The sequence below is a fragment of the Seriola lalandi genome, unplaced genomic scaffold (assembly GCF_002814215.2).
Source record: "Seriola lalandi dorsalis isolate HSWRI2012SDOR001 ecotype SW California unplaced genomic scaffold, Sedor1 jcf7180002054308, whole genome shotgun sequence".
In the NCBI taxonomy this organism is placed as follows: Eukaryota; Metazoa; Chordata; class Actinopteri; order Carangiformes; family Carangidae; genus Seriola; species Seriola lalandi.
Window position 1 is genome coordinate 1 of NW_019524861.1, and position 23,919 is coordinate 23,919.

The window sequence follows — 23,919 nt, forward strand, 5'->3', positions numbered from 1 at the left end:
GTATGGCTAAAAATGTCAAAAAAACATAATAGTATATTTAGTCATAAAGGGTTATAAAAACGTCTTAGTATGGTAAGGCATCCAATGACATAGAGTTTTAAGGCATAAAAATGCTAAAAAACGTCATAGTATAATATGGCATAAAAATGTCAAAAAACGTCATAGTATAGTATGGCATAAAACGTCAAAAAAAAAAAAAAAGTATATTAAGCCATAATAGGTTATAAAAACGTCATAGTATGGCAAGGCAACAAATTATATAGTATAATAAGGGATAAAAATGCTAAAAGAACGTCATAGTATAGTATGGCATAAAACGTCGAAAAAACATATTAGTATATTAAGCCATAATAAGTTATAAAAATGTCATAGTATAGTAAGATATCAAATGATATAGTATAGTAAGGCACACAAATGCTAAAAAACATCATAGTATATTATGGCACAAAAATGTCATAAAACATCAAAAAAAACATCATAGTATATTAAGCATTAAAGGTTATAAAAAAGTCATAGTATGGTAAGGCATCAAATGACATAGTATAGTATGGCATAAAAATGTCAAAAAACGTCATAGTATAGTATGGCTAAAAATGTCAAAAAAACATAATAGTATATTTAGTCATAAAGGGTTATAAAAACGTCTTAGTATGGTAAGGCATCGAATGATATAGTATAGTAAGGCATAAAAATGCTAAAAAAACGTTGTAGTATAGTATGGCATAAAAATGCTAAAAAACGTTGTAGTATATTAAGCCATAATAGGTTATAAAAAGTCATAGTATAGTAAAGTATCAAATGATATAGTACAATAAGGCATAAAAATGCTAAAAAACGTCATAGTATAACTACTCAAAAAATGGCACAAAACAACATAGTATGGGAACGCATAAAACGTAAAAAAAAACATCATACTATATTATTGCATAAAAGGTCATAAAAACGTCACAGTATGGTAAGGAATAAAATGTCATAATATTGTAAAGCATAAAAATGCTAAAAAACGTCATAATATGCCATAATTGAAGTGGGTCCTAACCCAGGTTTGAACCTATAACCTCTCCAGTCCCGAGCCATAATGCTAACCACTACACCACCAATATACATAATCTCAAAGACATCAATTGGGAATCATTAGAATGTCACAAAACAACATAGTATGGGAAGGAATAAAATGTCATAAAAATGTCATAGTATCGTAAGGCAAAAAATGTCAAAAAAACGTCATATTATATTATGGCAAAAAACGTAAAAAAAAATATTAGTATATTAAGCCATAAAGGGTAATAAAAACGTCATAGTATGGTAAGGCATCAAATGACATAGTATAGTAAGGCATAAAAACGCTAAAAAACATCATAGTATAGTATGGCGTAAAACGTCAAAAAAAAATATTAGTATATTAAGCCATAAAAGGTTATAAAAACGTGATAGTATGGTTGGGCATCAAATGACATAGTATAATAAGGCATAAAAATGCTAAAAGACATCATAGTATAGCATGGCATAAAACGTAAAAAAAAACATCATAGTATATTAAGCCATAAAATGTTATAAAAACATCATAGTATGGTAAGGCATCAAATGACATAGTATAGAGAGGCATAAAAATGCTAAAAAACGTCATAGTATAGTATAGCATAAATACTTAAAAAACCGTCATAGTATAGTATGGCATAAAACGTCCAAAAAAACATCATAGTATATTAAGCCATAAAAAGTTATAAAAACTTCAGAGTATGGTAAAGCATCGAATGATATAGTCTAGTAAGGCAAAAAAGGATAAAAAACGTCACAGTATAGTATGGCATAAAACGTCAAAAAACATATTAGTATATTAAGACATAAAAGGCTATAAAAACATCATAGTATGGTAAGGCATCAAATGATATAGTATAGTAAGGCATAAAAATGCCAAAAAACGTCACAGTATTATAAGCTAAAAAATGTCAAAAAACGTAATAGTATAGTAACGTATCGAATGATATAGTATAGTTGGGCATAAAAATGCTAAAAGACGTCATAGTATAGCATGACATAAAACGTCAAAAAAAACATCATAGTATATTAAGCCATAATAGGTTATAAAAACGTCATAGTATGGTAAAGCATCAAATGATATAGTATAGTAACGCATAAAAATGCTAAAAAAACGTCCTTGTATAGTGTAGCATAAAAATGTAAAAAAAAAAACATCATAGTATATTAAGCCATAATAGGTTATAAAAACGTCATAGTATAGTAAGGTATCAAATTATATTGTATAGTAAAGCATAAAAATGCTAAAAAAACATCATAGTATAATTAGTCAAAAAATGGCACAAAACAACATAGTATGGGAACGCATAAAATGTCAAAAAAAAAATCCTATAAAAATACTATATTATTGCATAAAAGGTCATAAAAACGTCACAGCATTGTAAGGAATAAAATGTCATAATAATGTAAAGCATAAAAATGCTGAAAAACGTAATAATATGCAATAATTGAGGAGGGTCCTAACACAGGTTCGAACTTACAACCTCTCCAGTCCCAAGCCATAATGCAAATCACTACACAACCAATATACATTTTTCAAAAACACTAATAGGGAATCATGAAAATGTCACAAAACAACATAGTATGGGAAGGCATAAAATGTCATAAAAAAATCATAGTATATTAAGCCATAAAAGGTTCTAAAAACGTCATAGTATGGGAAGGCATCAAATGACATAGTATAGTAAGGCATAAAAATGCTAAAAACGTCATAGTATAGCATGGCATAAAACGTAAAAAAAAACATATTAGTATATTAAGCCGTAAAAGGTTATAAAAACATCATAGTATGGCAAGGTATCAAATTATATAATATAGTATGGCATAAAAATTCTAAAAAACGTCATAGTATAGTATGGCATAAAACGTCAAAAAAACGTCACAGCATGGTAAGGAATAAAATGTCATAATAATGTAAAGCATAAAAATGCTGAAAAACGTCATAATATGTCTTCGTTTAGGAGGGTCTTAAACCAGGTTTGAACCTGCAACCTCTCCAGTGCCAAGCCATAGTCCAAAACAGTAAACCACCAATATACCATTTCTCAAAGACACTAACAGTGAATCATGAAAATGTCACAAAACAACATAGTATGGGAAGGCATAAAATGTCATAAAAACTTCATAGTATAGTATGGCATAAAAAATGTCACAGTATAGCAAGGCATACAAATGGCAAAAAACGGCAAAAACCATCACGGTATAGTAAGGCAAAAAATGTCAAAAAATGTCATTTTATAGCAAGGCATGAAAATGGCAAAAAACGTCATTAAGTGATATTATACGCAGGCATAAAACGTCATATTATAGTAAGGCAAAAAATTGTCAAAAATGTTATCACATAGTACGTCATAAAATGGTTAAAAAACGTCATATTATACTGTGGCATAAAAGGTCATAGTATAGTAAAGGATGAAGACAGAAAAAAACGTCATAGTTTATTAAGGCATAAAAAACGTCATAGGAAAATAAGGCATAAAATTGCCAAACAAAGTCACAGTATAGCAAGGCATGCAAAGGGCAAAAAACGTCATAGTAAAGTATGGCAAAAAATGTTAGAAAATGTCATAATATAGTAAGGCATAATGACATCATAGTATCACAAGGCAAAAATTGTTAAAAAATAATATTGTTAAAAGACCTCAAAATATACTATGGCATAAAACGTCATAGTATAGTAAGGTATAAAGAAGGCAATAATGTCATAGTATAGTAAGTCATAAAAACGTCAAAAACATCATAGTATAATGAGATAAAAAACGTCAGTGCAGTTAAGCATAAAAAGCATAAAATTGACAAAAAATGTCATAGTCTAACAAGGCATAAAAACACCAAAAAAATGTCTTAGTATAGTAAGGTATAAAATTGTTGAAAAATGTCAAACTGCAATACGGCATAAAATTGTCAAAAAAACATCACAGTATGGTAAGGCCTAAAATAACAAAGTATAGTGAGGCATAAAAATGCATAAAAACGTCATAGTATAGTTAGGCATAAAAATGCATAAAAACATCATACGTGAGCCAAAAACTTGAAAGTATAGCAAGGCACAAAAAGGCAAGGCAAAACAAATTTATGTCATACGCAGGCATAAAGCGTCATAGTATAATAAGGAATAAAAATGCATAAAAATTTCATAGTATAGTCATGCATAAAAATAAAAAAAAACGTCATAGTATAGTGAGGAATAAAAAAGTCAAAGTATAGCAAGGCATAAAATATCATAGTATAGCAAAGCATGAAAATGTCAAAGAAACTTCATAGTATAGTAAGGCTTGAAACGCCGTAGTACAGTAAGCCATAAAAATGTTGAAAAACTTTGTAGTATAGTAATGCATAAACGTCAAAAAGCGTCATCGTATGGAAAGGTATAAAACGTCAATTTTAGTAAAACATAAAAATGTCAAAAAATATCATAGTATAGTTAGACACAAAAATATCAGAGCATATCCAAATAAAGTAAGGCATAAAAACGTCAAAAAACGTCATGGTATATAAGGAATAAAATATCATAGTATAGTAGGGCATAAAAATGTCAAAAAGCCTATATTATAGTATAGTATAAAAAATTCAAAAAATGTCATAGTTATAGCAAGACTTAAGAATATCAAAAAACGTCATTGTATATATAGTATACAAACTGTCAAAGAAAGTCATAGTATATTAAGGCATAAAAATTTCAAAAAACGTTATAGTATAGTAAGGTTTAAAATCGTATAGTATAGTAAGGAATATAAATGTCCTAAAACTTCATAGTGCAGTGAGTTATCAAAATGTCAAAAAACGTCACACTATATAGTAAGGCACAAAAAACTCATTGTAAAGTACCAAAATGTTATAGAATAGTAAGACATAAAAATGTCAAAAAACGTTGTAGGCAATAGTAAGGCATAAAAAACTCATAGTATATTAAGGCATAAAAAGTCATAGTATAATAAGTTATAAATTCATAGTACAGTGAGGCATACAATGTCATAGTATAGTAAGGCATAAAAAACTCATAATATAGTAAGGCATAAAAACGTCATAGCATATAAAGGCAACAAAAATCATAGTATATTAATGCGTAAAACGTCTGCTTGTTGTTAGGTAAATTTTTGAATGCAGGACTTTCACTTGCAACAGACCATTCTTACATTGTGGTATTATTGTTGTTTAAGGAAAGCATCCCGACAATTCTTCTTTCAATGTCATATGTTTGGTATGTCAGATTGATTTTGAGAGGTATTAATTTAACTTATTTTGTTTCATGTATGGTAAAATAATCAATTTGTAGGTTATACTTTATGTGTGGAAGACAAAAAGAAAAGAAGAAAATTCCTTCAAATGGAGATGAATAAGAAAAATGAACAGGAAAAATACACTGAAAGCTCCAGAACACCAGTGGACCTGCTGGACCTGATGAACTTTCATTCTCAACTAACTTTTTCTTTCCTCAGAAGGCGCAGTATGTTGACAGTTTGTTAATCAGTATGTGAGAAATTCACATGGCTCAGAATGATAAAAATGTGAAATTATCATTGATAGATAAAGCATGATGTTATCCTCTCTTTACATCCTCCAGTCCCAGTTGTCAGGATCCGTGAACATTTCACACGCTCTGAAACTGCAGTGTTCAGTGAGTGACTGACAGGAGTTTCCTGGCCTTTCTCTGGTTTCACAGCAGGACCATTAACCACTGAAACTTACCATCATGCTCTACATACAGTATATGTTCATACAGATGACTGAGGGGAGGGGTGCTTCCTCAGAGAAACATTTATCATATTTTACATGAAAAATAACACTGTATTTATTAGTGACCAATCCAGTCATATTGAATAGGTTCTGTACATTTATACCTTAAACCAAAAGTGACCATTCTTAATGTTTTAATATGTTTCATGTGAAAGAAACTATCCTTGTTGTGACTTTAGAGGGGTTGCCCAGTTAATATAGTGTCACTTTAAGAGCAGTGAACCAAGCACAGATGAGTGAGTGAGAAACAACCAGTGTCATGATGAGGCAAGACCGCAACAGAGTGTGTTGAGTCATACTATGTTTAATGTGATGATGTCTTGTTCTCTCGCTGCAGTTGCGAACAGTGATTAGACTTCCGAAGTTCATTAGAAAGAGGAAGCTCATTTGAATGGACAAATTCTTTCAGCGGATATGCAGTAAAATGCAGCTGTAAAAATTCAACATACTGCACAACAAACCAACATATATGAAACAAAGTTTATTCTTTATTTTACATATCTGTACATAAACATTTCTTTCCTCAAATAAAGTTTCTGAATACAATAGGATGAAAACGATATTAACACACTTATTCATTTAAAATGACTCGTGTCAGAAAATCAACATTCACAAAATGTTGAAGAGCAATTAGAGTGAACGTATTACCAAAAGCTACGACTCCACTACAAGGCAGGCATGTTTCCTTTACACTCTTTTAGCACCTTCAAATAAACATTTCTCAGTTGAAAACTACCATTTGTGCAGAATAAAAACAGGTCGACTTTGAAATACTTTAAAATTACTGTCCAACTTAAAATGGTCTGAAGAAGTTAGTTTTCCATCATTTTTTATACAATGTTGTTTCTTTTTTTCTCATGAATGACTTTCTACTAAAGTTTTCACTATTATTTTATTTTTTCCCACAATTTTTGCATTTGAACAGTTATAATTTAGTGGCGAATGTAGAAAGTTAAAAAGAAACAATAGCGAAGCAAGGCCGATCACTGCACAGGAAGCTGGGGACAGAATCCATGACAACACACAATCCTCTTCTCCCACGAAGCAGGAAGTGCTCCTCCGTCCTTAGCACTGGGAGAAAACCACAGAAGCAAATGACAGAGAGTGGCCTTCTTCTGTGCTGCTGCTGCTACTGGAGTCAGTGGGTTGGACAGGAAGGTAGACAAGGGAGAGACAGGGGAGCAGCGAGGAGAAAAATACTTGGGACAAGCGGGTGGGATTTGGATCAACTCGGGGCAGAGGTGGAATGGCCAGAGGGGAAAAGTCTGGTTTGGAACAGGGGCTAAGCTTGGCAGAGGGGAGCAGGGTGGAGCAGGAGACGGGCATTTTATTTGGATAGGGTCCTCTCAGCCAAATGTTTCTGCTGGCTCTCAGCATGCCTGGAAAAGAGAAAGTGAAAATAGGATAATTTAAAAAACCAAACCAAAACCAACACTGAACTGATCCAACTAACAACTTTTGTCTGTGTAGCTAGTTTGCTGTAGCTAATTCCTCCTTTGTGCTATAGACCACCAGTGTTGCCTAGAAACTTTGAAAAAAACAAGTGTCACACTTTTGTACTGGGTGATATATTTCTTTATTACCACCAACATGGACACTACTTTATTTTGAGTCAGTCCCAGAACCATCTTCCCGCTGCCTTAAGTGATCACTGGTCCACATCTGCAGCTGAAAATAGCCCAACACTATTTACTAATGTTTAAGTAAATTAAAGGGGAACTGATTTTACACATCAGGCCTGAGGGAATACTACTGCATATACTACTGCAAATGTACTTAGTTATGTTGTAAGGCTTTTGTGGCTCCAGAGGAAACTCCTTGAAATCTGAAAAGCACATCATGTGATGTCACTTTGGCCAGCATCGGCAGGGGCGGAAAACGAGAGTTACAAATGTAACTACGGTTCTATGAATCCTGGATGACCGCCAGAGGCGGTGCTTCAAGCACTGGATCTTCCGTCTTGCGTATGCAGAGGTCGAGTATTTAATATCAACAAAGTCACCTGTGACCCTAGATGACTCGAGAGAGGGTATATCTTCCGGTGTCATCAGGGAATCAGTTCCTACCAAACCTTCTCGCGAGCTCACGAGGATTCTGAGTGACTGAACGCTCTGGCGGTCATCCAGAAATTCATAGAACCGTAATTACATTCGTAACTCTCATTCTATTTCATCCTTCCTGACAGCCAGAGGCGGTGCTTCAAGCACTGGATGACTAGTACCAACAATGTCGCGAGGAATCCCAAGTACATACCTTACGGCATACGTGCAGAGGAACTTGGCAGAAGTACCACGCCCAGAGGATGTGGGGTGGTGACATTCACCTGGTAGAACCTAGAGAATGTGCCCTCACTGGGCATAGCAACCTTAACCTCTCCCCTTCCCCTGATGGGGGATCAAACTGTGCCAACTGAATAGGCTGGTTGAGGTGTAAGCGTGACAGCACCTTAGGGAGAAATGCCGTATTCGGCCATAAAGTGACACTAGAGCCATCTGGGTTCCACCTCAGACATGATTCACTCAGTGACAGAGCGTGCAGGTCACTGATGTGCTTGGCTGAGGAAATGGCAAGGAGGAACGTCTTAACGGGCACCCACTCGAGCATAGAGCATCCAACACCAGGGGCAGGTCCTAGACTGGAGCTCTTGGAGGACTTGGGGGACACACCCTCCGAGCCCCTCTTAAAGGGACACTAGACTGTGGCTCCCCACCGTCTTATTGTCGACCCGAGCGTGCCGGCATGAAATAGCAGCCACATATACTCTCAATGTAGAGGGAGAATGGCCCTCATCTAGGAGGGACTGGAGAAACTCCAAAATGATAGGTACGGTGCAATGCACTGGGTCCTCGCCACGACCTACACACCAATGTGAAAAAAGTTTCCACCTGTTATCATATTGTAAACAGGTGGAAGGTGCTCTGGCGCTGTCAATAGTCTTTCTGACTGCCTCAACGCAAGCGTTCAGCAGCGGCTCGGGCCCTCCAGTGGCCAAACGCACAGTTGGAGGCGGCAAGGATTGGGATGCCAAATCTGACCCCCTAACTGGGATAGGAGATCCATTCTGTCGGGGAGGCGCCACGGCAAGCCGTGGCAGAGCCTGCACAGCAGGGGGAAACACGTCCTCGCTGGCCAGAAGGGGGCCACCAGCAGAAGTCTGTGGCCCTCTTGGAGCACTCTCTGAAGTGTGAGCGATATCAGAGGAACTGGCGGAAAGGCATAAAGTAGGCTCCTTGGCCATGCGTGTGCCAGCACATCCTGACCAAGAGGACTGGTCTTCTCCCTCAAGGAGAACCAGAGGGGGCAGTGGGTCGATGCCAAGTTTTAAAATGGAAGAAATTCTGGGGCGTAGAGTTAGAAAGAAGTAAAAAAAATCGAAGCTATATATTCAGTACTTATGTTTAAATATTTACATATTCAGTAGGAACTAATGGGCTTGAGGTTGAGAGACACAGAAAGAGTAAGAAAGTGAAAGTGTTGAGAGATGGACTAATGAAATGTTGACTTTGGTCTTTACATTAGATTTCTTGACAATAACAAAAATCTAGACTATTTCCAACTTTATTCTATACCGTTTTGTCAAGTACTCTCTGATAGATGAGTGAAATAATAGTGGTAAATGCTGAAAATAAGTTCCTCATGAATTGCCTCATCACCTGGTGAGGTCCTCTATGTCAACCAGCATGGCATCTTGCTCCATGTGTAGCTCATCTCGGATCAGCAGCAACTGTACAAGTTCCTCATTCAGACCTGGAATGGTAGAAAATATGACAAATCATATAAAAATGATGTCAGACTACAGATGTATCATTATGACAGAGTAGGAATTTGTCCCCATCACATTCACAGAACCATAACACATATTCTTTTGTGAGCTCATCAATTGATGGACATTAAATCCACATGAAATACTGTATGTGACAGGCGGAAATCTCCCACGATGGATTCATAAAATAACCTCACAAAAGCCATCGAAAGCATGATGAGTATTGACAGTCAGACCACACATCAGTGGTTGTGGTTCTTTTCACATCACATGCTTCAGCTATTGTTCCCTCATCTTTGCCAGAAAATATAGATCACTAACAAAAGAGATTTTGAGGGGAAAGTCTCTTTTGTAAGCAAAAACTAGCTCATCATTTTGGACTCATGGGGATTTTTGTAGCTGCTTTATGTAAAATGAGAGATTATTCATCATAGAGTACCAGGATCAATGATGTGTACAGTGCAGTAACAGTAAATGCTCAGGGGAAGCTGTTAACTGGTACAGTTCTTTGAACTGACTAACATATATAAAAGTACTTTCACATCCACTTAAAATGGTAGGGGTCAGTATGCATGTGCATGTTTTTCCCCATGTGCTGTCTTGCTCATTTCTGCAATTGAAAGTAGAGGTCAGTGACTGTGTGTGTCTACTGCACTTTGTGTGTGTGTGTGTGTGTGTGTGTGTGTGTGTGTGTGTGTGTGTGTGTGTGTGTGTGTGTGGTCAACTCACTCTCAATCTGGGAGTGCAGGTCATTGACTATAACCTGGAGCTGACCCAGCGTCATGTCTCTCAAGTCGGTGGGCTTCAGGCTTCTTTTCATTAGACACTCGCTGATGTGAGGCATGTGTGGAAGCTGCCAAAAAACACAGAGCAATCACACATCAGACACACTGTTTTCTTTCACAGGGGGTTGATACCTGGATTGATGAAAACAAGGAAACCTATTATAATCTAAAATCCATGGATATATTGTTAAATGAATAAGAATCAAAATGAATTCGGAAATGTATTTCACTGCATTAGGCACAAATACTGGCAGTGATGGAGTTCTTGAACAATTAGTCAGTGATTTTCTCTAAAACACTGATGGACTGACAGAAAAATTCATTTTGAACAATAAATTTTTAAATCATTTATCAAGCAAAAGTGCCAAACATTCACTGGTGCCACATTTTCAAATGTGAGGTGGTTCTGATTTCCCCTCTGTAAGAAATGGCAATTTTTTCAATTTATCACTTAATCACTTTATACTAAACAATCTATTCGCGGAAAAAGAATAATGAACATGTTATTTGGTGATGGATTTAATTGCCAGATGTAGTTCTAAATCTGCTCAAATATGGTCAAAAGCCACAACTGCATGAATTATCAGCAGAAAAAATCTAATTAGTAACTGAAAGAGTCAGATGTTTTGACTGAATGACAATCCGACTTCAATCTGCTGCCTGAACTGAAGTGATTGTTTACGTTTTCATTAGTTGCTTTTTGTGTGAGAAACAACCTCTCTCCAGTCTCTTTGTTTCTTCTCATAAAGCCCTTGATGAAACAAAAGGGAATATCTATTTTTCTTTTAGGAGGTCAGCACCCTGCGTAGGGAGACTGTAAAGTTGGGGGATTTCAAGTAGGTGCTGCTGTGGTCACAAACTGGTTTACAGTGTTTTACACAAATAAACAGCAGATGAACTCAGTGAGAAGAGGTCACCAGTGATACTGCCGTTATTCAGAGTGTTTTTACCCCTCTATGTACGTTAGAATGCACTAACATGGTAACATGGTAAATTTGACTTCTTATCTCTTCTTACTTTTGAAATATGATCTCTCTTTTCACTGAAAGTCTTTAGATTCCCTCGTATTTTACTATTTATCACAAAATCCCACCCATCCACAGTTGTGAAAACATCTGTTATGTAATCACAGACAAAGGTGAAGTGACAATAAAGGGTGAGAAATTACGCATGATTTCCCTATGAGTGAAAATGAAAAGCTTCCATATAATTGCGGTGTCTTGGAAGTTTTTGGAGTTGTATTTGTGCCAATTACTGTATTAATCAGCCCCTGAGCAAATATGGCTCCAAACAGTACCTTTTATTTTTCAATATAACCTTTAATATACAAGGCTTTTATAACTGAATTCCATGTTTTCCAGTGCTTCTGTTCGCTTTGTGTATGTCGTCATGAGTATGTGTCCCATTGCCGCCAGCGATGGCTCCATGCCAAACACAGTCAAACTCAGAGTATAGCCACCACATGCAACACAATTACATAAAGCATGTGCCTGTGTGCGCCCAAAGAAAGCACACACAGGCAGATAATCAACTATTTGTTTACCAGACTCTCCCTCCACCAACACTCCCATCTAACCAGTCTACATTCTTTCTCTTTCCCTCCAACACTTATTTCCTCTTCCCCTCCTACTTTCATCTCCAGTCTTGACAAACAGTAGGTGAGGAAATGTGTGCTGTAGGTGTTTGCATGCATGGGCATCTGGCTGCCTCCTCCCCTCTAGTTTCTCACCCCTCTTTCACTTTCGCATTGGCACTGATGCAACTATACATGAGGCTGCCATGTGTCAGTTTCAGTTTCATGTGTCCAGATGGGTAGAAGCTGATGACTCAGGAGTGACATAGTGAGAAATATGATGTCAATTACAACGTGAGTGGGTGACGGGAAAGGTTGTAGAGTTGTGTTAGACCTGACTCAACATGCGAGTCGACTGACCACAGTGAGTTTCTGTGGTAAACTGCTCATACTACTAGTTACAAATGCTCAATACGGGCAAACCAACCTCCTGATATGACTTGTTATCAGACTGAGGAACTACACTCCTCTCTGAATGAAGTGAAAAGAGAGAATCAAGATTTTACCATAGAATCTTAATCTTTCCCCCTAATTTCTTTTCTCTCTCTGAATTTCTCGCTTTCTCTCAGTGATTCTGTTTGTACATATTTAGGAAAACCCACACTCCCACACACAGACACTGGAATACAGGCTAACTGTGCTGGCTAAAGTCCCATTATTTGCCCTTCACAAGCAGATAGGACAAACCAGTTTAGTTGGAACTTGGGAGTTAAACTAACTGGCAGCAGTGTGACAACAGCAGCAGAGTTCCTAACATTTTTTGTCTTGTGTAATCCCCGAACTGTTGCCTGACACACTCCAAATGTGTTCATCTCAGCTGATTTTAAAGTGGATGTTTAGAAATATGACATAATCTTTTTTTCCTGAAACTGAAATGTCAGTGTTTATCACAAGGGACCTTTCAACCAGTTATCCATGACTTAGAGCAAATTATTTTAACTGTTTATCCATTACTTTCAGCTATCTGTTTCAATTGTTCATTAACTGTAAACTGTATTACTTTTGGCTAATTATTTAAACTAATCATCTATCACTGTTAGCCCACTATTATCCATTTTTAGCTAACTATTTCTCCTGTCAATCCAAAGTTTTAGGTAATTATTTCCATTACTTTTACCTAATTATTTAAATTTCTATGTTTATATCAATAATTTATCCATCACTTTAAGCTAATCATTTAGACTTCTCACTTGCCAGCTATCAAGTTTTAATGTACTCTAACACGTGGCTTTACAGTTGATGGCAGGTGTGTACTGTGCCTTCAGAATGTCATAGCTGGGAGCTTAATTGTTATGTGACAGTAAATCTACTAAAGATAAGCATCGCACCAATTTCTAATAATATTGGGAGGGGTGTATTTTTTCAAGCAGATTTTTTTCAAATTAGTTGAGCTACCCCACAATCTTTCCACTTATCCCCATGGGAACTGCAGATATAGCCCTGGTTAGGAATAACTGTTGCAGGGAAGTATTTAGTACGTTATGTCTGCAGTTAAATAGATCTCTGGTGTTGTGGACATTGAAGGTGGCTGTAGCTTTAATACATCTTAATATTTACTGTGTGTTTGGCCTGGATGTGACAGTGATGTCTTCTGACTGCTGAGCACTGCTACATCCCTAAACACTGAAGTCAATGCTTTCTGGTGTATGAATTATAGATGGACCTGGTCGAGCTGCCCTTCTCCTCTCTGAATAAGTAAAGTGGCTCTGCCTGCAACTCCGGGTGGAAATAGAGTGTGTGTAAGTCTCACAGTGTGGGGGTGTTGGTGTGTGTGCTCTGGAAGAGGCAGTGAGGCAGATAAAAATTTATGAAATAATGATGAGCAGGGTCGTCATCACCTTCCTTCCTCTAAGCAGTGGCAGGGGAGGAAGGGTGGGTGAGGCTTCCTGTGACATCATTATAACATATATTTGACCTGTTAAACTCTTCAATACTCATTTCTCACTGAAAATCAACCCTCACATCTGTTCTGACATATGACGAACTAATGAATCAATGGATGGACCCTTGGTAAAAAGGCAATATATACGTATGCAATAATAAAACATGTGATGCCACATGACATGTTGACATATGTCTGACATTTTGTTCCAATACAATAAAAAGGAAGTAACAAACACGTTTCTCGCAGTCCAGTGTAAGCTGTGTCAGTTGCCTCATCACTGCTGTAAAGTATTTGTCATTTCAGTTAAAATCTCAGGGGTTAATTTCAAAACCTTCTTCCTACATTATTAACATAAGGAGTTAAAACTATCATCAGGGGCAGGTAGAGGAAACATAGATTAATAAATATCAGTTGTGCCAACTGATTGGTCAGTTGCATTAACTAGGCTGATGATGTCACAGTGCCTACACTCCATGAAAAAGGATATAATTTATGGTTGATACAGAAAACACTGAAATAACTGATCAGAGTAAAGAAGTTTTTGCTATTAGCAGATAGTATACACCTTCTCTGAACAGTGGCCTAAGAGCAAAACGGAACTTGAGTTGTTGAGAACATTGGTGGTTGTAACATGCATATTGACAGTCTGTAAAACTGTGTAGGCCTTGTTGATGATGATGGTTTTAAGTCTGCAATGATTTCTTGGCCACTTGGGGGCAGGGGAAACGATCTGTCAACACAACACTAACATTATCACCTTTTAATTAAAATGGAAAACTTGTTAGCAAGTCGTTGCTTTATACATCCAGCAGATAGGGAGCAACATTAGTGTTCATATGGAGTGATGTTTCTGGCAACTAGGCGAACATCAGGCCAATAATCCCACTCCTTTCCACCAATTCCAGAGAAAAATATCTTGTTTTTTCCTGATGTTCCACTTTCTTCATCAGCTAATCACTCATTTTGTCTGTTGGCCGTTTGGTGCTGGAGTTTTTTCCGTGCTATTAAGCTGAAGTGAACTACAGAGTCTAGCAATAATTCTCAGCACAATGAGTCACCCCTTTCAAGTGATCTTTTGTTAATATAAAAATACTGAGCTGCTTAGTAGGTAAATTAAAAACAAATAAGTAGAAACTAAATCTGAAAGCAGCAAATATACTTCATCCTTTTCCTCTTAAACATTTTCAATATCCATAAATCTCTCTGTGTTTTATATTTGCATGCTAACCTCAAAGAACATGGCAGTGATTTAAAAATATTATGCTATTTTTTTTTTGTGAACTTTAACAGTCAAAGGCAGAATCAGATTTCTGGTACTGACCAGGTCAGCCACTGGTGATTTTTTACGATTCTGTTTCTCCACTTCCACCTGCATCTTGGCCATGGGCTTGGCCATCGCCAGGGCAAGCTTCGCCTCCGCCTGCAGCTTCTTCTGCCGACTCAGGAAGTCCATGTCCTCCAGAGACTCCGAGTCGTCCTCTGTGGTGTCCCTGTCCGAGTAGGACGAACTCTGCTTGGACTGCAGGGAGGAGGTGGTAGGAGGAAGCGGGAGATATGACAAGTACGGCAAGATGGAATAAAATATGAAGGAGAAAGTGAATGGAATAACAAACAAGGGGGAAAAAAGTATAGTAAAAGTATGAGAAAGGGGGTGAGAATGAGGTAAGAGGAAAAGAGGAAAAGATAAGAAAAACCTGGTAAGAGGATTAATGTATTCTTGGTCTTTTTCGTATGTAGATTTTACACACTGACAGGAACTTCATTGTACATCAGCTGGGATGTCAGAGTTAGCGAGGATGAACATGTAAAGAGATGATAATTCTCTCTTTCTCCCTCTGTTTCTGTTAAATGTGTCTCAGGCTGACAGGAGGTTAATGTGACCAGTCATCCGTGGCCTTGGTGAGCGTATTCCAATTCACCTCTCATTTGCTGCCCGTGAATTGGTTAACAGGCCAGAAAACTTGAGAAAAGACATTCATAAAGCATCAAATCCACCAGCTACCTTTCTGATTCAAAGTGAATATCTCACCCTTTTCACTGCTCTCACTTTTACACTGATCAGATCTTTACACCGTCAATCCTGTAAATCGTGACACATTTTGTTGCGTTTTCAAGATTTAAGTGCATATCTTTCATTCTGGAGAAATACTATAATAACTCTGCATGGGCCTCAGAGTGCAGTCTTGGGCATCAGTGTGTACCATGGGGGACAGAGGTGTGTCCAGACTGGTCTCTGTCTTGCTGTCATCTGCATCACTGTCCTTGTCGCTGCCGCTGTCATTGACAAAACAAATTTGTAGGTTCATCCCGCTCTGCAGCCTGCAGGGAGAGACAGATAGAGATAGAGAGTGGTTGAAACAGAGGGAGACAAGTTAATATTAACATAAATGCAGATAAGGGTCAAGCCAGTTCAACATTAGCTGCTTTTGCAGTAATTGACTCAGACCAGGCCCAAAACAGACAGCAATGTCATCAGCACTGCTGCTAATACAAATGATGTACGGTGAGTTCAATAAAGTACTTTGTCTAAATAAAGGATTTAGAGCATTGTGAATACGCATACTTAGAGAGAAATAAGTACAAAAAAAGTCCTAACAGAAACAAGTTGCTCTCATCACTAGAGAAAAGAACCAGCTGAAGATTGAATTAAAGAGGGCTTGTGTTTTTAATCATCTCCCCTCTTGTCTCCAATATGGATCGATCCAGGCTGCCTCCGGTAGGTCTGCTCCAATCTGCCTGAGACCGGTGGGGGCGTTTTTGTGCCACGGAGGAGCAGAGTATCACTAGGTGTAGAGTCAGCCCACTGTGGATCAATAATCTGCTTATTCAATACAGTAATTACAAACAGGGCTGATTGATTACACAGTATAGATCCAATCACTTCCAATTAAAACAGGACCTGAGTGTTTCGATCGTTGTTGTTGTTTTTTTTCCCCCCTGCGTGAAGCAGCATCAAAAAGCACCCTGTAACTTGAATTTAATAGATAATAGAGGCCACTAACTTTGTTGATATCATACAGTGTAGAGTGCAGATGCATTAGTACTGGTGAATATGTCAGTTAATAAGTAGAAAGAAATGGACAGAAATGCCAAAGATACGTTTGAGGTAAATTAGGAATAGTGCTTCCATCTCTTAGTTTGTCCAACAGCAAGACTGAAGTCCCACTCAGCACATAGCTTGGTCACAATTATTTAAAAAAACAAACATATGAGATGTATATAAAAATGAATCCGAAATTAAAACTGAAATATTGATAACAGGATCCACCACATAAATCCAGGATTATCCGGCTCTAATATGACTTACTGTCTCAGAGAAACATCATATTTTCACACAGAACTGTCATTTGAATATTTCCCTGTAATGATCAATGAGGCATTAAGCATCACAATCAGTCATCAATTTGCTGCAGCAAAATTCACGTGGTTCAAATCACAAGAAGTCTTTTGAGAACATTTAGTTCCAGTAAGGTACAGTGTAGGAGGTGGTAGCAGCCTGAGTGCAAATTTGGGAAGTCACAAGGGCTGATTACGTGTGGCTCCCTCGCACTGCACAAATCCTCTCTGGTTCCTGTCATTCTCTCTTCCTCCATGTCTGCTCTTTCTTTAAAGGTAGCCATGACTGTAAATCAGGACTTTTAGATTCATACCCTATGCCCTGTTTTTCTTTTTTTAACCTTCGCAAATACAGCGGAAATGTATGGTCTATTGACATTTCAGTACTGGTCTCATCTTTGAGTAGGATAACCTCTCAGTAAACCCTTCTTCAGAGAACTATGGAACCACAAAAAGTACTAGTAAACCCACATCTTGTGTTTTCCCAATGCAAGTCACATGTTTCTTGGTTAAAAAAGAAGTAATATGACTGAAGTCAGAGGTCTTACCGTGAGGACAGGCTGGGTTTGCCACTCTTGCTGCAACTGGTGTAGATGCCTGGACCATCATCAAAGAAACTGCCCAGGGCCAATTTCTGCCTGATTGACTCCCTCTCATTCTTTTGGGCCTACAACAGGAGATTAACAAAATTAGGTTACCTTTTTGTCATGTGTTTGATGATTAATGTTGTAGTTGCACAATGAGTTCAGATGCCAGGGTCAGGCTGGTAACGATTAGGTATCTTCCTCAAAGATACTTGGTGCTTTAAACCCAAGTACTTATATATAGTTTCCTGGCATGCTGGATCATCCAAACACCCTTGTCCCCCACATGACTGGCTGAATGCACAAATAGAAACGCCATTACCCTGAGCAGTCTCTGTCTGTCCAAATCACGAGTGCAAGTATATTAATAGCAGCAACCTCCTTTTAATTTGCAGTGAGAGGTTCAGTGTTATCTTAACAAGCTCTGATACGGAGTGATGTGAAAAAAAAAAAGTGTGAAATACCGAAGTAAGGATCATTACAAGCTGACAATACCAATATTCACCAGCAGGTGTTGCTGTTTTCTCAGAGAACACACACCAAGTAGGTCTTCTCACACAGGATTAAGTTCAACATGTGGGAAACTCAAGAGACAAAACAGTAATACCCATTTCATACATGCTTAAATCTGCAAGAATAACCAACTTTAAACAATTCCAGAGTGACTCTCACTTGGCCTCATCCCAATCATGAATTCCTCACTGAGCGCAGCCTCAGCTTTGGCAGCACTTCACACATGCTCACACACACAGCAATCCCCACAGGACAACTTGTCTGTGCTCATAGCAGGTAAACACTGATCCAGGTCCAACTGAGGTGCAAACAACTGATGAGTGACTCTGACTGTTTCTGATCAAATGGGAAGCAACTTTTTGCACATGCTACTGTTGCACACGAGCATTAGAGCTTTTTGAATTCCTGCTGGTTTGGTTATTGGGCACTTCTATATTATTCAGCACCAAGCCAATAGAAATAACCATCACTGTATGTATCAAAATGTTTTTCATACTTCTTTCTTAACTTGTTAAACCATTTTGCGATCTCTAAGGTTATCTTGTGACACCTTGGAAGAAACCACTGGTTCATTTTAGTTATGAAGGTTTAAATAAGCTTAAAAGAAGTGTCTGAATGCTTAAAGGTTAGGACACATGCCATGCAACCTCATTTCCCTCCCTCCCCCTCCCTCTGCCGCATATTTCTGATCTGTTTCTCTAATTTCACTGTTAGATAAAAGTAAAATGCCAAAAAAAGAAAAGAAAAATAATAGTAGAATCACAGTGAGAAGGTGGTTTAAAAGAGATTAGTTAATTTTCTTCCATCCCCACTTCTTTCCTTCAGCCTCAGGCCTCTATGGCTCCTTCCATCAAGCCATCTCTCTGCAGTTCACTCTATTCTTCCCTCTCCAAATCACTCACACCTTTACCTCTCTCCCACTCATTTTTTCAACTCCCTACTTGCTCCCTCCTTTCCTCTCTTTCTATCAGTGTCTCTTGACAATTGTGAGCAGGCGTTTGGTGAGAGTGCCTACACCAAGTACAAATTAACATAATCCCACTCCACACAAGAGCTCGCACGACGCACTTGGCGCTTCCAGCACACACACGGGCACGTAGAGGAGTGGACCTGGCACCGCTCCTCTGTGTGTGTGTGTGTGTGTGTGTGTGTGTGTGTGTGTGTTTGAAAGATAGCCCTGGGAGTCAAGAAGAACACACTTGAGAGTTTCAATCCTCTGCTGCAAAGGCACAACAGCAGCATGTGTGGTACAGCGCAGCGCAAATGCATTTATGTACACGCATATCACTCATACACGCCTGACTACAATACAGCTGACACACTGTCAGTCAAGTTACTGCACTGAACAGCGGCTTCGAGCAAAATGAAAACCAAAAGCAGTGGGTTCACTGAGCATTGTTAACCGTTTTCTCCCCTCATGTGGTGAGGGTTGGGAAAAAAAAAAAATGAGGGCAATGCTGAGGTGCAGGTGGGAGGGGGCTTTGACACAGAGAGGATGGGTCAGAAAACATGTTGTATGAGAATACAGGGTAATCAAGCAGCATCAGCATCTGTGCAAACTTTACAGCTCACTTTCAAAACAGTCTGCATGACCACACACATACTCCCTGCTAGAGGGCTGTGTGCTGATGTAAAGTGTACATGCACACTGGTTTAATCTCTGGTAATTTAACTCGGGCTGACTTGGAGATAATGAGGGTTAGGTCTTCAGCCAGTGATCATAACTTGTCATCAGCAGTCTGGAAGTGTCAACAGTTTAACTAGCCCAATCAAAAATGTAAAAAGTTTTTCTACTGCCATTACAGAAGCAGTTAAAACTAGGCCATAAACAGTATCAGACAGGTGGTGCATTTTGCATTTTATGTTCAGTGATCAGTTGTTGAAATATATGAGGCAGGACACAGAGCATATGCTTCTGCAATGATTTAAAATGAAAAACACTTCACACACTGCCACTGGTAAGATCATCAGCCCTCAAGGACAACCTGATGTATAACTATTTTTGGATTATATTTGTGAATTATATAACTATATACACTCCTGCACAAAGCTGCTGGTGACACGCAGTCATAAGAGCAATGTTTTAACAAAGTGCTAGATATGAATTTTAATGTTCTTGTTCTACCTCTTCACATAATGTGAGCTGTAAGAAAGTCAGGGTGAAATACTGGTAATTGGTTGATCAAACCAGGGCTGCAAACAGGATTATTTTCGTTATCGATTAATCTGCTGATTATTTTCCCAATTCATTGATTAATTATTTAGTCTATAAAATGTCAGAAACCAGTTTGTCTTCCCGAGATGACATCATTAAATGTCTCGTTTCGCTCAAGTAAAGGGTTTGCATTTTTACTTGAAAAATGACAGAAACTAAATACTTGCTAAATAGCAGCTGGATTAGCACATAGGACACAATCTCTGCATCTCACACCTGCCTGACAACACAACTTCCTGTTCTTGTATAAACATCATCTGTTTTACAGCATGTTTGTGTTGTGTGCTTGTGTGTGTTTGTGTCTGGGTGGGCTGTGTGTGTCATCATGGCAGCCCCATAAACTATTTACCAAGGTGTGGGATACGCCACTGAGAGGTGAAGGTGCAAGATGAGTAGTAAACACATGCCCCTGGCTCTCTTTCCTTTTTTACACACTTCTTTTTTTATCACCTACACCCGTAGCTCATCTTCTACCTTATCTTCTTATCCTTTCAAATTTTATGTGCTATCATATCAGTCTCCAAAATTTAAATCCTTCATCGGAGTAAGATATAAGTAGATGAACTTTTAGAGCCTCTTTAAATGAAGAAAGGAGACAATCAAATCCTGTCATAGTTTCGGTTTCAGTTTTAGTTTTGGGCAAATTAAATGGAAACCTGTTATGTCATTGTCTGGAAACACACACAGACTTTCTGCTCTTTTGATTGGCTCACTCACTCAAATCATCATGAATAAGACGTTATCGTAACCTTTTGTGCACTTTACTGGATCATTTTCCCATTGGAGCTTCATATAAAATCTTATAAAGTCCTGAGATGGAACATTATCTGACTGCCTGTTTCCACATGATTATGACGTGGAAATTGCCTGGTAAATTATATTAGCACTGTGGGAAAGGGAGTACAGATAGTAGAGAGAGAGAGAAAGAAAAGCAAGAGAGACGGTCCAAATTAGACTGGGAGGAACACAATTGGGCTAATTTGTGTTTTTCCTTAAATTCACCAAGCAATTTCCTCTGCTGAAAAACCCTCATTGACAAAGACATTTTCTCCTCCACTCTGCACTACAACCATTCATCTCCACAGGCCTAGAGGGTGATTTAGCCTTGGCAATGGACAACAGGGTGCTTGTTCTGAGCCCTCAAATCTTCCTTGAAAATCTATATTAGAGGAGGGAGAAGAATTTAATTATCTGTGCTAACAAACAGCATCCTCCCTCTCCCTTCCCCAAATTGCTGGCTCTTGTGGCCTGAAATTGTTAAGTGGTTAAGATCTAAGATGTGTATAAATGTGTGTGTATCTCCGCATGCCTACAGTTTTTTCTATCCTTTTGCTTTTCTCTGATTTCAGGCTCCTTTTTTAGCCATCCTACTGTATCTAAATTCTAAAAAAAAATATGCTAAAAGGAAAGGTACTTTAAAATATATCACCCCTTAATTTATTAATATTTATTTCCCCTTTCTTCTCTTTCCCTCGATTTCTCACTAAGTGCTCTCCCTTGTTCTGCACAATGGAGGCTTTTCACCGGCCGACCTCAGTCCCTGGTTGGAGACAAGAACCCACTCACAGGCACACACACACACATATACACAAATACCAGGTCTTGTGAGCACAGGCTACCTTTCTTTTAAAGAATAGCAAGAGTGAAAGCATGACATTACAGTGCACCTGCATAAGATTAAATGTGCTTAGAAAAACTGCAGTTCATAGAGCTTTTCATAGAGGTACGGTTGTGCTAAGTGTGTGTGTTGGTGTGTTTTGGCAATCTGTGTATTGTGGTGTGGAGAAGCCAGACAGGGACAGCTTCACTCTGATATGTTTTCAAGGCCTGACAGTGAGCTGCTGCTGAGCTCACAGCTCTACAAACAGATACAAGGTCACTGTGTCTTCTGGGTGTGTGTGTGTGTGTGTGTGTGTGTGTGTGTTTGTGTGTGCATGCGTGTGTGTGTTTTAACTGTGCTGTAAAGTATAATCTAAAGTCAGTGTAAAGATCAACATTTTGGGAGATACTTGTATTTGTTTTCTTGCTGACAGAACATTTATACCACTCTCTTGTCTGTTTGCTTGACAGCTACACCCAGCAGCAGGTGAGTCTAGCTTTGCGTAAAGACTGGAATCCAGGGGAAACATCTAGTCTGGGTATGTTCAGTGGTAACAAATCTGCCAACCAGCACCTCTCACTGAGTCCTTGTATGGTTAAACTGTACAAAAACTCAAGTGAAAAAAGTGGCTTTCTGGTGGGTTAGGTGCAGAACTATTTCTTGGCTCTGTAATTCACTTCCTAGGGGCGACTTCAGCAAGCTGCCCTGCAACCTCAAAGTGAAGACAAGACTCCAGGAAGATGGTTGTGGGTTGCTGGCTTTTGGATGTGAGTGGAGTCAATTTTATCAGCAAATAAGTGTATTTCATAAAATGTTCTACCTTTCCTTAAAGTATACACACTACCCCTAATCCTAACCCTAACCCAAGTCTACATCCTATCTTTGCAGGCTAAAAATGTCTCTGTGTGTAAGATGGTCTTGTCCTCTCGTGCTATCTGAGACCCGTCTGTCTAGGCAGTGCAACATTCCATCCCAGATAAGGGACCTGACCTCTGACCCTTCATAAAGTTCAGCCACAGGTCAGTGCAAGGCTGCGCCTGTCACTCAGATTGGAAGAGAACAACTCAGCAAGTGGTAGAGGGTTGTATATGAGAGTGTGTGTGTGTGTGTGTGTGTGTATGGTGGTAAAAGAAGTGGGGGAGGGTTATGGTGGAATAAAGGGAAAAAAAGAAAAGGGGGGAGTATGACAAAGGGAGGGAGGAGAGATTGGGAGCATGAAGTGGGTTTAGACAGGACAATAGGTCTCCAAGTGACATTTGAGCTTCTCTCTACAACAAGGCCAGACTGGGGAAAGATTCAGAGGAGGAATCTGCTTTTTCTTCCAATGAATGAAGCAGATTTAAGGATAAAAGCCTGGATACTCACACCATTATGTCATAGCTTTGCCCCAAATATCTAAGCACTGTAATACCCATACTTCCAGCGTGACATCAACCTCAATCTTTGGGCTGAATCACATAACTGCACACAACACACAAAAACCCAAGGAATTTGGAGAAATACCCTTATTTGCTTTCTTGCAGAGAGTTCGATGAGAAGATCGATAACAGTCTCATATCTATTTGTTCACTATGAAGCTGCAGCCAGCAGCAGGTTAGTCCCAAATGAAACAAAATCTGCCTACCAGCTCTTTTAGAACTCACTAATTAACAAGCTATACTCCGTATCTTAAATCTGTAAAAACAACCAAAAAAAAGGTAAAAATGACATGTTGCTGTGTTTAGCTGGATAATGTGCTGCACTATTTCTTGGCTGGGAGCACTTACTGCCTGACGACTGGCAGTTACTGTGAAGTTGTAAGTCCCTGCTTCTGGCCAGCAGCACATAACCCACTGCAACTTGTCATTTTTGCACTTCAGTACAGATTAAACAAACAAGATATAATTAGTG

At 38.4% G+C, this 23,919-nt stretch overlaps 1 protein-coding gene across 3 annotated transcripts in view; it reads right to left on the bottom strand.

Moving 5' to 3' along the window:
• Window positions 1-6,236: 6,236 nt before the first annotated feature.
• The window catches only part of schip1 (schwannomin interacting protein 1), a 201,782-nt gene continuing 184,099 nt past the window's right edge, over window positions 6,237-23,919 (bottom strand). For all 3 annotated transcript variants that reach the window (XM_023406426.2, XM_023406428.2, XM_023406427.2), the window contains 6 exons: window positions 17,666-17,784; window positions 15,983-16,100; window positions 15,103-15,300; window positions 10,268-10,391; window positions 9,429-9,522; window positions 6,237-7,154 (listed from right to left, as the gene is read on the bottom strand). In XM_023406426.2, coding sequence (XP_023262194.2) covers window positions 7,103-7,154; window positions 9,429-9,522; window positions 10,268-10,391; window positions 15,103-15,300; window positions 15,983-16,100; window positions 17,666-17,784 — 705 coding nt within the window. In that variant the 3' untranslated portion in view covers window positions 6,237-7,102. The remainder of the gene's footprint in view (window positions 7,155-9,428; window positions 9,523-10,267; window positions 10,392-15,102; window positions 15,301-15,982; window positions 16,101-17,665; window positions 17,785-23,919) is intronic.